Source organism: Aotus nancymaae, unplaced genomic scaffold (genome assembly GCF_030222135.1).
Source record: "Aotus nancymaae isolate 86718 unplaced genomic scaffold, 86718_ANA_hifiasm-v0.15.2.pri h1tg000039l, whole genome shotgun sequence".
NCBI lineage: Eukaryota > Metazoa > Chordata > Mammalia > Primates > Aotidae > Aotus > Aotus nancymaae.
In genome coordinates this window covers 3,811,581-3,825,728 of record NW_026988453.1, presented here as the reverse complement: position 1 = coordinate 3,825,728, position 14,148 = coordinate 3,811,581, and the positions used below count along the sequence as shown (strand labels likewise).

At 40.1% G+C, this 14,148-nt stretch overlaps 1 protein-coding gene across 1 annotated transcript in view; it reads left to right on the top strand.

Annotated features, from left to right (window-relative positions):
* Window positions 1-991: 991 nt before the first annotated feature.
* The window catches only part of KIF14 (kinesin family member 14), a 64,457-nt gene continuing 51,300 nt past the window's right edge, over window positions 992-14,148 (top strand). Inside the window, exons 1-5 of the mRNA XM_012459565.2 lie at window positions 992-1,276; window positions 2,508-3,743; window positions 6,189-6,443; window positions 7,278-7,365; window positions 12,643-12,741. Of these exons, the coding sequence (XP_012314988.2) occupies window positions 2,623-3,743; window positions 6,189-6,443; window positions 7,278-7,365; window positions 12,643-12,741 (1,563 nt within the window). The 5' untranslated portion in view covers window positions 992-1,276; window positions 2,508-2,622. The remainder of the gene's footprint in view (window positions 1,277-2,507; window positions 3,744-6,188; window positions 6,444-7,277; window positions 7,366-12,642; window positions 12,742-14,148) is intronic.

Sequence of the window (14,148 nt, the reverse complement as noted above, 5' to 3'; positions counted from 1 at the left end):
ATCCCAGCACTTTGGGAGGTTGAAGCGGGCAGATCAGGAGGTCAAGAGATCGAGACCATCCTGGTCAACATGGTGAAATCCCGTCTCTGCTAAAAATACAAAAATTAGCGGGGCGTGGTGGCGCGCGCCTGTAATCCCAGCACTTTGGAACACCAAGGGGGGCGAATCATCTGAGGTCAAGAGTTTGAGACCAGTCTGACCAACAGGTGAAACCCTGTCTCTACTAAAAATATAAAAATTAGTTGGGCATGGTGGCGCGCGCGTGTAATCCCAGCTACTCGGGAGGCTGAGGCAGGAGAATCGCGTGAATCGGGAGGCGGAGGTTGTGGTGAGCTGAGATCGTGCCACTGCACTCCAGCCTGGGTAACAGAGTGAGGTTGTGTCTCAAAAAAACAAAACGAAACAACAACTTTTGGGAACTTTTACTGAAACAGAGTAAAATTGTACGGCAATAACTTTGAAGTCCTAGTTATGCCACTGCTAGTTGTCTGATCTTTTACATGTTTAGACCTCAGTTCCTCATCTGTAAACTAGGGATAACATTAATACCTATCTCAAAAGATTTTCAGGACTGAGCGTTTAAAATGCATGTAAGACATTTAGCCTATCCCCTACTTGAACGCCTTGCGTGGGAAACACTAGAAATGTCAATTATTATGATTAACTTGGGGGCAAATGTCCATTTACAATGTGAAGTCTTCGATGCAATGGCTTCTTTCAGATTAAAGATCGACAAGAGCGTCGCTGTCACGCGTCTCGTTTAACACCCGCTTCAACGAGGTGCCCGTTACGCCCGCGACTGCCGCCACTTCCTCTGTTCGGATTTAAAAGGGCCCAAGCTCCACGCTGCAGCGGAACCCGAGTCGGCTACCAGAGCCCAACCACCAGTGCTTCCGGGGGGCGGGAGGAAGCGAAGGCGCGGCGCCCGACGCGACGCCCAGCAGCCAATCAGAAGGCAGGGCGCCCATTCAAATTGCGGCGTTCCTGGGAGCCGACACTGGAGGGTGTGAGTGGTGTGGGGACTGTCTCGAGGGGGTCCCCGAGTTGCCGGACCCTGCGGAGGGGCAAAGTATCGGCACTGAGGGGGCGTGCGGACGCTTTTCCTATAGGCGACCGCTGCGCTGCGGGCGAGTGCTCTTAGCTCCGGTCCCCTATTCGAGTCCTCAGACTTCCAGGTCGACGGCGAGGGGGTCCCGGAAGGAAGGGCGCAGGGCAGCGTCTCTGCTGGGACCCGGAAGCCCACCCCAAGCCTCCCGGAGTCGGTCAGCATTAAGAGGTAATTCTTAGTCCTGGGCCCTGGTAATGACTAGCAGAGAAAGAACGGAATCACCGGATGTTTTGGTTTGCATTGTGTTATTTTCGTTGTATTCCTTCCAGTCCTCTTTAAAATATAGTGAGGAAAGTCCTCAAACAGAAAGCGTGTTGATTTGTGAAAATCGCAAATCGTTTTTAGTTGCAAAAGAATTTTCAGAATCTTTTTGCCTTTAAATTCATTTCATAACAGGAAGATTCTATGTTTTGAGTTGAAACGTTGATGGGAGATGTTTATAACCTGACGAAGTTTTTTTTTTTGTAATGATGACTGTTATTTACGTAAAAATTTAAAGGACTCGCTTAAAAATTACCTTCCATCAATTTGTTCCTCGATAGCAATAATCTCTGCAGTAATTTGAACCAGTGTCATTTTACGGGGTTAGAAACCTGCGTGCAAATTTAAAGTCTTGTTTACATCCTTGTAAGGAGTTGAATGCAAAGTTGACTAGAAACCAGGTCTCTTAGCTGTCACTGCTGTTCCCTTTCTTTAAAACGTTAATGCCTGATAGATATTGTTGATGTATATTTACGTACATCTCTGTCTAATTTGTTGTCTTATTGCTAAAGGGCAGGTTGTCTATTTATCTAATCTTGCATGTTTTTTTCTCAACACAATGAGTCAACTTAACAGTACTTATTGTACTTACTGCCTGTAATACTTGGGAATAATCTGCCTCGTGACACCAATCAATTTAATTTTCTCTGTAGGCATTCCTGTATTCAACACCCATGTAGCAGGTATTTGTGAAAACATTTTGCTTCACACTCTGATTTAGGCGTTAGGGTTTCCTTTAGTCCTTCTTCCCGCTCCCAAGCTGGGAGTACTTGAAAATCTATGCTGACATGCACTTTTTTACATCTCCTAAGTCACTTGACACATTTGGCCTGATATATGGCTTATCTGTATATTTCTTCTAGACTAAGGAAATGAGAATTGTATTCTTTGAAGTCTACAGTATCTATCAGAGGGCCTGGCACATAATGGAAACTTTGTCAGTATTTGTTGAATAATGATCATAAATTCTTTGTGAGACTTGTCTGAAGTTGCTTGGAAGCAGTATCTGAGCTGCAGATTGTGATCTTTTGTAATGTATGCCTCTGGGAATTTGCTTACACAATGGAATATAATATGCTCTCTATAGTTTTAAAGCTTGTTTGTAGTCCAGGTAATCTAAATCTTTTTTTTTTTTCAGTTTAGCAGATATTTTCGGAAATGACTACTTAAGAAATGGCTGGAAACCAAATTAATGTCCAAAGAAGAGCTTAGGGACTTAGTAACATTCTTTTTAAAAATAACTATCTGCCAAAATGTCATTAAACACTACTTATAATAGAAATAACAGCGGCGATATTCTTGCTATTCCTTCTTCCCAAAATAGTTCATCACTCAATACCCTCACCCACGGTAGCCGACTTAAGCTGCATTTGAAGTCGGATGTGTCAGAATGTGAAAGTGATGATCTATTATTGAGATCTGCAGGTAAAGTCAGAGACATAAATAGCACTTACGTTATTTCTGCCAGTAAAAAAGCAGGAGACATGCCCCTTACCCCTAACCCTGTAGGTAGATTGTCACTTCGGAGAAGAACTACAAGGAACAAAGAATCATCTTTGCTTGCTAGTGAGTTCAAAGACACAACTGAAAAAACAGCAGAAACATGTCTTATATTACAACGTTGTGCTAACACAGCTTCTGCAGAAAAGTGGAAAACAGCTGAAACAGATTCTGTCAAAAAGTGGCAAGTGACACCGAATGTGGGAGGCAAAATAGAAAGTAATTGTGTTTCTAAGGAAAGTAGAACAAATGTAAAGACTGTAAATAATGCTAAAAACTCTTTTGTGACTTCTTCTGTACCTTTAGATGAAGACTCAAAAGTCATTGAAATAATGGCTAATAAGAAATACAAAGAAACATTTTCTGCCCCCAGTAGGGCAAAAGAAAATGTTGTGCTTAAGTACTCGAGTAATAGAGCACCCACTGCTTCCTTGAATCAGACTGAAGTTGTTAGATCAGGACACTTGGCAACGAAACCTACTCAGAGCAAGTTGGATATCAAAGTGTCGGGAACAGGAAACTTGTATCATAGAAGTATTGGGAAGGAAATTGCAAAAACTTCAAATAAATTTGGGAGCTTAGAAAAGAGAACACCTACCAAATGTATAACAGAACACAAATTGACACCAAAGTGCAGCACACCTCAGCTTAAGAGCCCAGCTCCATCAATACTGAAGAATAGAATGTCTAACCTTCAAGTTAAACAAAGACCAAAAAGTTCCCTTCTTGCAAATAAACAGGAAAGGTCAGCAGAAAATACAATCCTTCCTGAAGAAGAAACTGCAGGTCAGAACACCTCTGCAGACAAAGACCCCTTAAAAGTAGAGAATAGTCAAGTGACAGTGGCAGTACGCATAAGGCCCTTCACCAAGAGGTATGTGACACCTTTTAAAAATCTAAAGCCAAGCAGTGACATGTAATATACCTTTAATTCCTCTCTGCCTTTGGAAGGTCAGTGTATTCATGCATCTTCAAACTTGTTAGTAATATTTTTATGTAGAAAGAACTTTTAGGTCTAGTTGTCGTGTTGATAATTTTTGATGACTGACTATAAAATTAAAAAATTGAAATCACCGTATTTTGTATATTGAAGTTTCTCTAGATATATTGCTTTTAAAAAGTCTAAATGAGTCACTTAGGTCTCTAATGCAGTCTTCTTTCAAATCTGCAATATATGCTGGAATGTTATACCTATCCCTATAAAGAGCCACAACAGGCCAGCTGTGGTGGCTAATGCCTGTAATCCCTGTGCTTTGGGAGGCTGAGGCAGGTGGATTACTTGAAGCCAGGAGTTTGAGACCAGCCTGGCCAACATGATGATACCCTGTCTCTACTAAAAATACAAAAATTAACCAGGTGTGGTGGTGCCCACCTATAATCCCAGCTACTTGGGAGGCTGAGTCAGGAGAATTACTTGAACCCGAGAGGTAGAGAGCTGAGATCAGCCACTGTATTCCAGCCTGGGTGACAGAGTGTGACTCTGTCTCAAAAAAAAAGAAGAGCTGTAACAAATTACTCGTTCCCTAAAGAGGTCCTTTCAAAACCCTTTCCAAAGTGGTGATTATCATCATCATTGTTTTTGATTACTATATAGTAGTTATAAATGCAGCGATTCATTAGATTTGATTTTGATGGCAAAAAATCTCTCTAAAAGTGATTGTGGGTGGGACAGACACAGATTGAGGATAAGGCTGAAAAAGATGGACATGACAAAATGTGAATGTGACAAAATGTAATTCTTTTAAAATATTTTAATGTAATTAAAAAATACTTTAAGGGACAATAAAAAACTTCACAGGGTTAGTGCTGTGTATCTAAGCAAGTTAGAAGAGGATATGGTGACCACTGCATTGGGAAAGGAACCTCCAGTTTGAACCTAAGGGGTCAGTAGTTAAAGGCAAGTTATATAGTACTGTGCAAATGGGTTAGTATTAAGAGGAGAGAACTGAGGGTGAGTTGGTTTGAGAGAATTGGGATGCCTAATAAAGCCTCAAGAACCATGACAGGAAGAGAAGCAATAGAAGGACCTGGTAGGGACAAAATGCAAGATGGATGACTATACTGAACTTAGTAAGTGTTGGAAGTAAATGCTTTGTGCCACAAAGAAAAATAGCACTGAGACAAAAGCTCTTTCAGCAATGTGGTTTTTACTTCCTTGACTGTAGGAAGGGTACTCTCACTAGCCATCTTGCCACAAGAGTACAATGAATAAAGGAAAACAAACAAATTTATCCCTTATGCATTTGGGGGTCGTCCTTACTGCTGTGTCTGATATTTGTTGGCTACAGTCAGACCTCACAATCTAAACTAAAACCCGATTTGCTAACAACTTAAAACTTTTCTAAACAGGTAGAAGAGCTGGGACATGCCTGTGAGCACGTCCAGCACAGATGTCTTGGTTAAAGTGTAAGGACATAGAATATACTATGTTCCCGTAAGCATGGCATGTTTAACAGCTACGTAGGATAGGGCTTAACAAAGTTGTTAGCCCACTTATTCTTTAACAAGAAAGGAAACTTTAAAGAGGAACTTTTTTACTTCCCACAGTAAGGGACCAAGTGCCTGATTCCAAACTCATCAGACAAGGCTTGAAAGCAGGGACAGGGTAGAGTACTCATCAAATTGACGAGGCAGCTATCTTTTCCAGAATAAATTCTGATTTAAAGCAGAGTCTCAGAGTCGGGAATGGAGGGGTGAGGGAGTATATGTCTGGAGATAGACAAGGAGTAATGACGTTTTTCCGGGCATCTAGAGTAGGTGAAAGATTTCCACCTAAGTCTCAGAGGGAAGAGATGTGTACATGAAGATTCATGATTTTAAGGGAGACAATCTAGAGGAAGGAAGAGAGACCTTTAGTAGCCAAGAGAGACACGATTCAAACTTCTAGTCAACTGAGTTTGTTGAAATTATATTTGCATTTTATGCCAGCTTTATTTAGATTGACGTCTCCCAAATTTGTGTAATAAAGATGTTTCTAGATTTGAACTGAAGGGCATAGATAGATTCTACTAGGTAGGATGGGAAAAGCTATAGTTCAAGAGAAAAGTAAAAGAGGAAAAAATCTTACAAAAGTAGAGTAGGTTTTCTGGAGAATAAATCTGGAATTTTCCCTTTGATTGGTGGCACTGGAACCACAATAAATAGATTTTGGAAAACCACTAGAATTAGGTTTGCTTGTCTGCATTTTCCACATAAAAGTAAAGAATTATCCTGCCTTGGAAGATTGTTTAAATAGTTTTGAGGTCCTTATTATATTCTGTGGGAATAAAACCCATGATAATTATAGTAACTTGATTTTTTTCTTTGTGCTTCTTTCAAGAGAGAAGATTGAAAAAGCATCCCAGGTAGTCTTCGTGAATGGGAAAGAGCTAACTGTGGAACATCCTGACATGAAACAAGTTTACAATTTTATTTATGATGTTTCATTTTGGTCTTTTGATGAATGTCACCCTCACTACGCTAGCCAGACAACTGTCTATGAGAAGCTAGCAGCACCACTCCTAGAAAGAGCCTTTGAAGGCTTTAATACCTGTCTTTTTGCTTATGGTCAGACTGGCTCTGGAAAATCCTATACGTAAGTTGTATTGGAAATGCAATTATCCAGAAGTGTTTAAATATACTTTTGTGAGAAGCAGCATGAGGGTGATAGAAAGAATGTAGTTTTGAAACCACACAGATCTTGGCCCAAATCTCATTTATTTTATATACCAGTTCTGCAAACTTGGGCAATTTACTTAACCTCTGGGCTTCAGTTTACACATTTACCTTGATACAATTCATCTTGTAATTATCATTGGCCCCACTGTACTTTATATATTTTATGTAAACTGAGGCCCAGAGAGGTTATCTTAAAGTATGTTTTTGAGAATTAAAAGTAAGGCATCTAAGCTAGATGTGGTAGCATACACCTATAGTCTCAGCTACTTGGGAAACTGAGGTAGGAGGATTGCTTAAGTGCAGGAGTCCGAGTCCAGCCTGGGCAACTTAGTCCCCATCTCTTTAGAAAAAAAAAAAAAAGGTGGGTGGGTGTGGGCATGTGATAAATGGTAGCTATGATAATAATGTCCTAGAAGGAAATACTCAACATTTTAACAATACTAACATTTGAGTTCTTACTATATTCCAGGCACTGTGCTAAAGACTTTGCTTATATTCTCCAGCAACAATTCTCGGAATTGGATACTTTTATTATTCCCATTTTACAGTAGAGGAAATTGAAGTTTAGTGAGGTTAAGTATCTTGGAGTCAAGATTTGGACTCAGGCAGATTTGGTTCCAGTGTCCAGATTCTTAATTATGAGATTCACTCAACTTACTTCCTACCTCCTTCCCAGCCTATTTCCCCAAAAAGAATTAAAAAAAAAAACTAATTAGTTTCATTTTCCCCTTATTCATAATGTATTTTCCAGGATGATGGGATTTAGTGAAGAACCAGGAATAATTCCAAGATTTTGTGAAGATCTTTTTTCTCAAGTAGCCAGAAAACAAACCCAAGAGGTATGTTCTTATAATATCTGCAAGCTTCTTATCAGAGTAGAAAATAGTCAAACCAAGTTCAAATCAGTCACGGCCACTAAGGAAATACTTAATGGAAGATAGTTCTGATTTATAGATCACTGTTCTTGGAACAGTGGTATGGAGAGGGAGGGTGGAAATTCTAAATTCAGAGTCAATTCCAGCTGGTGGGCAGTGAGAGTGAAGTCGTCCCTTCTGTCTTCTCTACCTTGTTTTTGTTTTACTTCTTTTGTGTATATGTAGAGGCTCACACGTGGTAGTTATGTGCTATTATACATGTCTTTGTAGTCAGATAGGTGCGCAGACTTAACTAAGTAAAACAGGCATAAACTTTTGGACAACGTGAATCAGAAAGAGTAGTGAAATGGGATTTAAACCCAGAGTTGACTTCAAAAGCCATGCTCTTTCCACTGTACTGCACCTGAATAGGCTGTACTGGCTCCCTATGTCACTTATTCATTTACACATCCAGCAAGCTTTTACTGAGCATTCTGCTGTTGCCAGGCAGCCTGTTAGATCATTTTTTTTTTCTCAAATTTACTTGGTCATAAGAATCACCAGGAATTCTTGGCAGGGACATATATGTGTATATGTGTATGCACACTTGCTAAAAATCTCTTCTGGAGGTTCTGAGTCAGTTGGTCTGCTGTACAGCTTGAGATTTTATAATTTTCATGCTTTTCCTCCAGTATTTTTTACGATAAGGGAAATTGGGAAAATTGTGCTAGATTAGGGGTGTAGACTTAAAAGACCCAGTCCCTGTATTCAAAGGAGTGTAGTGGAAAAATAAGCCAGTTAACAGCCAAGTACAATCAATTAAATGCTAAACAAACTAAAGTAGATGCTATAATAGAATATGTAACTAAGAACACAGTAGATTGGAGGGAGACAGATTCAGATTCTCTCAGAGGAAGGAGCAACTGAGTGTATTTTTGAGGGATACATAGCATTATTAGCTTGGTGAAGAAGGGGAGAAAGACATTCCAGGAAGAGGGAGCAGCATATATCAACATTTGAAAGCAAAAAAGTAGGGAACCTTTGGGAAATCTATAAATTATTTACTTTGTTTTGAGGATGAAATTTGAGGGTGGAGAGTGATAAGAGAAGAAACTAGAGACTGGGAGTGGTGGCTCACACCTGTAATCCCAGCACTTTGGGAGGCCCAAGCGGGTAGATCACCTGAGGTCAGGAGATTGAGACCAGCCTGGCCAAAATGGTGAAACGCTGTCTCTACTAAAAATTCAAAAATTAGCCGATGTGATAGTGCATGCCTGTAGTCCCAGCTACTCGGGAGGCTGAGGCAGGAGCATCACTTGAACCTGAGAGATGGAGGTTGCAGTGAGCTGAAATTGTGCCACTGCATTCCAGTCTGGGGATAGAGTGTGACTCCGTCTCAAAAAATAAAAATAAAAATAAGGATAAGAAACTAGAGAGGCAAGCAGAACTTGGCTTATGAAGGTCTATCTTAATAAATATAACTGGTAAGACTTGCTGATTATTGGAAATGGAGGATGAGGGAGAGAGAAATCGGTGTTTCTAGTTGGACAACTGGATTAGATATTGATGGCATTTTTTGAGATCACAAGAGGAAAAGTAGATTTGAGTAAGTGATGAGTTCTGTCTTCTCTGTGGATACACTACCCCTCCTCTGTCTTCTTCTACCCTCAACCTCTCATTCTCAATAATTAAATTGAAAATAAGAGGAGTAGGGGATCAATAGAAGTATGGTGGTCTTGAGACCATGAGATGAGGTATGATTCAGGTCCAAGTTTAGTGGGCATAAGAGAGTGAGAAAGCTGTGGGCTTGTGGGGCAGAGTCCTGTATTGGCTGTTCAGATTTTAGAGGGAGAGAAATTTGAAGGTAAAGCCAGGGAGAGATAGACAAGTGAAGTTGAGGCAAAGGTCTTTGGGATGATTTCAAAGGACTGGGAGGCTCAGATTTTGCGTTGAATGACATAGTGTAATGAATGCTTAAGAGCATGGTAAGCTGGGCGAGGTGGCTCACACCTGTAATCCCAGCACTTTGGGAGGCTGAGGCAGGCAGATCACCTGAGGTCAGAAGTTTGAGACCAGCCTGGCCAACATGGTGAAACCCTGTCTCTATTAAAAATACAAACATTAGCCCGGTGTGGTGGCAGATGCCTGTAATCCTAGCTACTTGGGAGGCTGAGGTAGGAGAATTGCTTGACCCCAGGAGGCGGAGGTTGCAGTGAGCCAAGATCTCACCGCTGTACTCCAGCGTGGGTGACAGACTGAGACTCTGTCTCAAAAAAAAAAAAGTAGAAATGTGACTTTGAACAGTTTACTTAACGTCTGTTTCAGACAGAAGAGATGATATTGACAATATCTTTCTCATTGGTTGTGAGGATTAAATGAGTTGATCTATACAAAAAGTTTTGAAGTGTGCCCAACACATAGTGCTCCCAACTAAATGTGTTTATATCAACTTTGGAATTAAATTAATACTATTCAGGTAGAAGATAATAGTATGTGGATGGGGGTAATAGAAGGTGGTATAGCAAGCCTCATGGCAGGAGCCTTAGAGGAGAAGAAAAAAGTAGGTCCTCTCCAATGTGGCCCCAACTACCTTCTCCAATTTGTTTCCCACACTACATTTTCATTTCTAAGTCCTTCTGGAGCCTCTATAACATAAAATACTATTTTACATATAATAAGCATTATTGCTTGTTTATTGAATTCTGACAGCCCCCATACCTATTCGTAGCATTTGTCAATGACATGATAATTACATGGTGTTCCCATATATCTGATCTCGTTTTCTGGAAGTGTTTTGTTTCTCTCTCATTTCACCAACTGTATTCTGCCTTGTATTACTCATGTACTATGTTGCATCTCCAATTAGATTCTGAGTTCTTTCAGGATAAAAACTATGTCCAGTTTATCTCATGTTTTCCCACAGCTCCTAGAAGAGTGCTTTGTACCTAGAAGGGCACAATAAATATTTGGTGAATTGAACTTAAATCTCTTTGACACTCCCTTGAAGCTTCCAACTCTGTTAGATGCTTGCTAACTCACTTCTGGGTCAGCGGATGAAATTTATTTCTCTAATAAGGAAACTATGCCCTAACTGTCAGAAGAGCTATTTGGAAGCAAAATTTCCCCTTTTGGCCTCTACGCTGTATCTTTCTAAGTCAAAAGGAGGAGAATTTCAGCCCCACTCAGTCTAATGATTGCTTTCTGCCCCAATCAGGAAGAATTGTTGATTTAAGGTTTTATCTTACTAGATCAAATGTCAACCTACAGGGTGTCTTTCCTATTCTCAGCACATGTGACGCACAGATGCTGTTGTCCTTACCCAAGAATGCCCTTCCCCCTCTTTCTGGTTCAATCTGCTGTGTCTCTCATGCCTCACATTCTGTTTACTCCTTCCCTGTTCTCTCTGGCCATCCTAAATATTCCCCTTTCTGATTAGTCATTTTATTTATAGTCATCTCATTTTTTTTTTTTTTTGAGACAGTGTTTCGCTCTTGTCGTCCAGGCTGGAGTGCAGTGGTGTGATCTTGGCTCACTGCAACCTCTGCCTCCTGGGCTCAAGCGATTCTCCTGCCTCAGCCTCTCAAGTAGCTGGGATTACAGGCATGTGCCATCACACCCAGCTAATTTTGTATTTTTAGTAGAGATGGGGTTTCACCATGTTGGTCAAGCTGGTCTCGAACTCCTGACCTTAGGTGATCCACCCGCCTCGGCCTCCCAGAGTGCTGGCATTACAGGCATGAGCCATTGCGCCTGGCCATAGTCATCTCATTTTGATTCTTTTCTATTGCTCTGTTTTATCTATTGGAAGGTATGTTATATGTCTCTGAGGTGTTAGCCTCATAGGCAAGAACCTTGACTAAGACTTCTTTATGTCCTTCTGACAATAACCTAAAGCCATACACATAGTAGGTAGGTACTTAAGAAATGCTTATTGGATTGAATTGACCCTTATGTAGAAAGTAAGAAGAAATGCAAGGACTTTTGTTATTGTTCATATTAAATTTTTTTAAATTGAGATAAAATTCATGTAACATCAAATTAACCATTTTAAAGTATACAGTTCAATGGCATGTAGTAAATTTATAATGTTGTACAACTGTTACCTCTATCTAGTTCCAAAAAAATTTCATTGCTCTCAAAGGGGACCTTCTACCCATTAAGCAGTCACAATCCATTCCCCCTTCTCCCCAATCCCTGGAAACTACTAATTTGTTTTTGTTCTATGGATTTACCTGTTCTGGAAATTTTATATAAATGGAATCATGCAACATGTGATGTTTTGTGTCTGGCTTCTTAGCATAATGTGTTAGGGTTTATCTATATTGTTGCATACACAGTACTTCATTTCTATTAATGGCTGAGTGATATTTCATTGTATGGATATACCAGTTTTATTTATCCGTTCATCAGTTGATAGGCATTTGAGTTGTTTATACCTTTTGGCTATTGTGAATACTGCTGCTGTGAACATTGGTGCACGTTTTGTTTGAATACCTGCTCAATTGTTTTCTAAATTTCTATGGTAATCCTATTTTTTTTTTTATTTTTTTGAGATGGAGTCTTGCTCTGACTCCTAGGCTGGACTGCAGTGGCGTGATCTCAGCTCACTGCAACCTCTGCCTTCTGGGTTCAAGTGATTCTCCTGCCTCAGCCTCCCGAGCAGCTGGGACTACCATTGCCCACCACTATGCCCAGCTAATTTTTGTATTTTTAGTAGTGGTGGGGTTTTACCATGTTGGCCAGACTGGTCTCGGACTGCTGACCTCAAGTGATCCACCAACCTTCACCTCCCAAAGTCCTGGGATTACAGGTGTGAGCCACTGTACCCAGCTCAGTAATTCTGTTTTTAACCTTTTGAGGAACTGTCAGTTATTTTCCAGAGTGGCTGTACCTCCACTATCGATGGAGGAGGGTTCCAGTTTCTCTACACCCTCACCGACAGTTGTTGCTTTCCACTTATTATTATTATTATTGCCATCTTAGTGGGTGTGAATTGGTTTTTCATCATGATTTTAATTTGCATTTCTCTACTGCGAAGTGATGTTGAGCATCTTTTCATGTGCTTGTTTGCCATTTGTACATCTTCTTTAGAGAAATGTCTATTCAAGTCCTTTGTGCATTTTAAAATTGGGCTGTTTGTCTTTATGTTGTTGAGTTGTAAGATATTTTTATATATTTATATATTTTGGATACTAGATCCTAATCACAGATATGATTTGTAAAACATTAAAATAAATTATATGCTGTTTCTATTCCTACTAGGTCAGCTATCACATTGAAATGAGCTTCTTTGAAGTATATAATGAAAAAATTCATGACCTTCTGGTTTGTAAAGGTGAAAATGGGCAGAGAAAGCAACCAGTAAGATTAAAACAATTTATTATTGGTTTTGAATTTCTGTTATTATAAATGCATCTAATTATATGAGTTCTCCAGATGATATAGCTTAAATTTTTACTGTAATTCTATGATAGCATATGCTTGAAACTGCAGTCTAATTTAGGAAATAAGCAGAACATTGGCCAGGTGCAGTGGCTCACCCCTATAATCCCAGCATTTTGGGAGGCTGAGGAGGGTGGATTGCCTGAGTTCAGGAGTTCGAGGCCAGCCTGGGCAACACAGTGAAACCTTGTCTCTACTAAAATACAAAAAAATTAGCTAGGCATGGTAGCGTGTGCCTGTAATCCCAGCTACTCGGGAGGATGAGGCAGGAGAATTGCTTTAACACGGGAGGTGGGGGCTGCATTGAGCCAAGATCGCTCCACTATACTCCAGCCTGAGCAACAGAGTGAGACTGTCTCCAAAAAAGAAAGAAAAGAGGCAGAACATTATCATTAGTAGAAATTAAATTAGTTATTAGATTTAACCTCTTTATATTGATCAAGAATTGTGTAAAACTAAAGATAAAATATTTGTTCCAAGATTTAGTTGGACCTCATAAGTTGAACACCAGATTTCTAATAGTCTATAAGCCAAAACATAGTAAAAGTTTTAAAAATTGTATTTTTATTATAGAATATGTATTTCAGTGGATTATTTAGCAAATTCATACCTTGTAGATAATCTGTGAAATAGAAAGTTTCACAATTATACATCTTTTTAAAAAACTGCTATTCAAATTTAAAATTTTTAAGTTTGCAGTGAACCTTGGAGCACAATAAAAAAAAATCTAAAGACGTCAGCTGCCTTCTTCACTTGCCTGTGGTCATGCAGTTTACTATTGGCAAGATCAAGAAGCTTAAACAAAACTTGACATTTGCTTCTATAATTTCTATATGTTTAAGCGTTTTTTTGAGACAGAGTCTCTGTCCCCCAGGCTGGAGTGCAGTGGTGCAATCTTGGCTCACTGCAACCTCCACCTCCCAGGTTCAAGCGATTCTCCTGCCTCAACCTCCTCCTGAGTAGCTGGGGTTACAGGCACTCACCATCATGCCCAGCTAATTTTTTGCATTTTTACAAAAGAGATGGGGTTTCACCATGTTGGCCAGGGTGGTCTCAAACTCCTGACCTCGTGATTCTCCCACCTCAGCCTCCCAAAGTGCTGGGATTACAGGTGTGAGCCACCGTGCCCAGTCAGAAATATTTTAATGTCTGAAATTTAACAAGTATGTTTTAGAGAGCATTTAAAAGTGTATAAACCATAGCTACGCAAGATTTAACATTCAGATGTCTTACTGGAAAACTAGGAAGACAAGCTGGGTTCAGCGGCTCATGCCTGTAATCCCAGCACTTTAGGAGGTCGAGGTGGCAGGATTGCTTGAGGTCAGG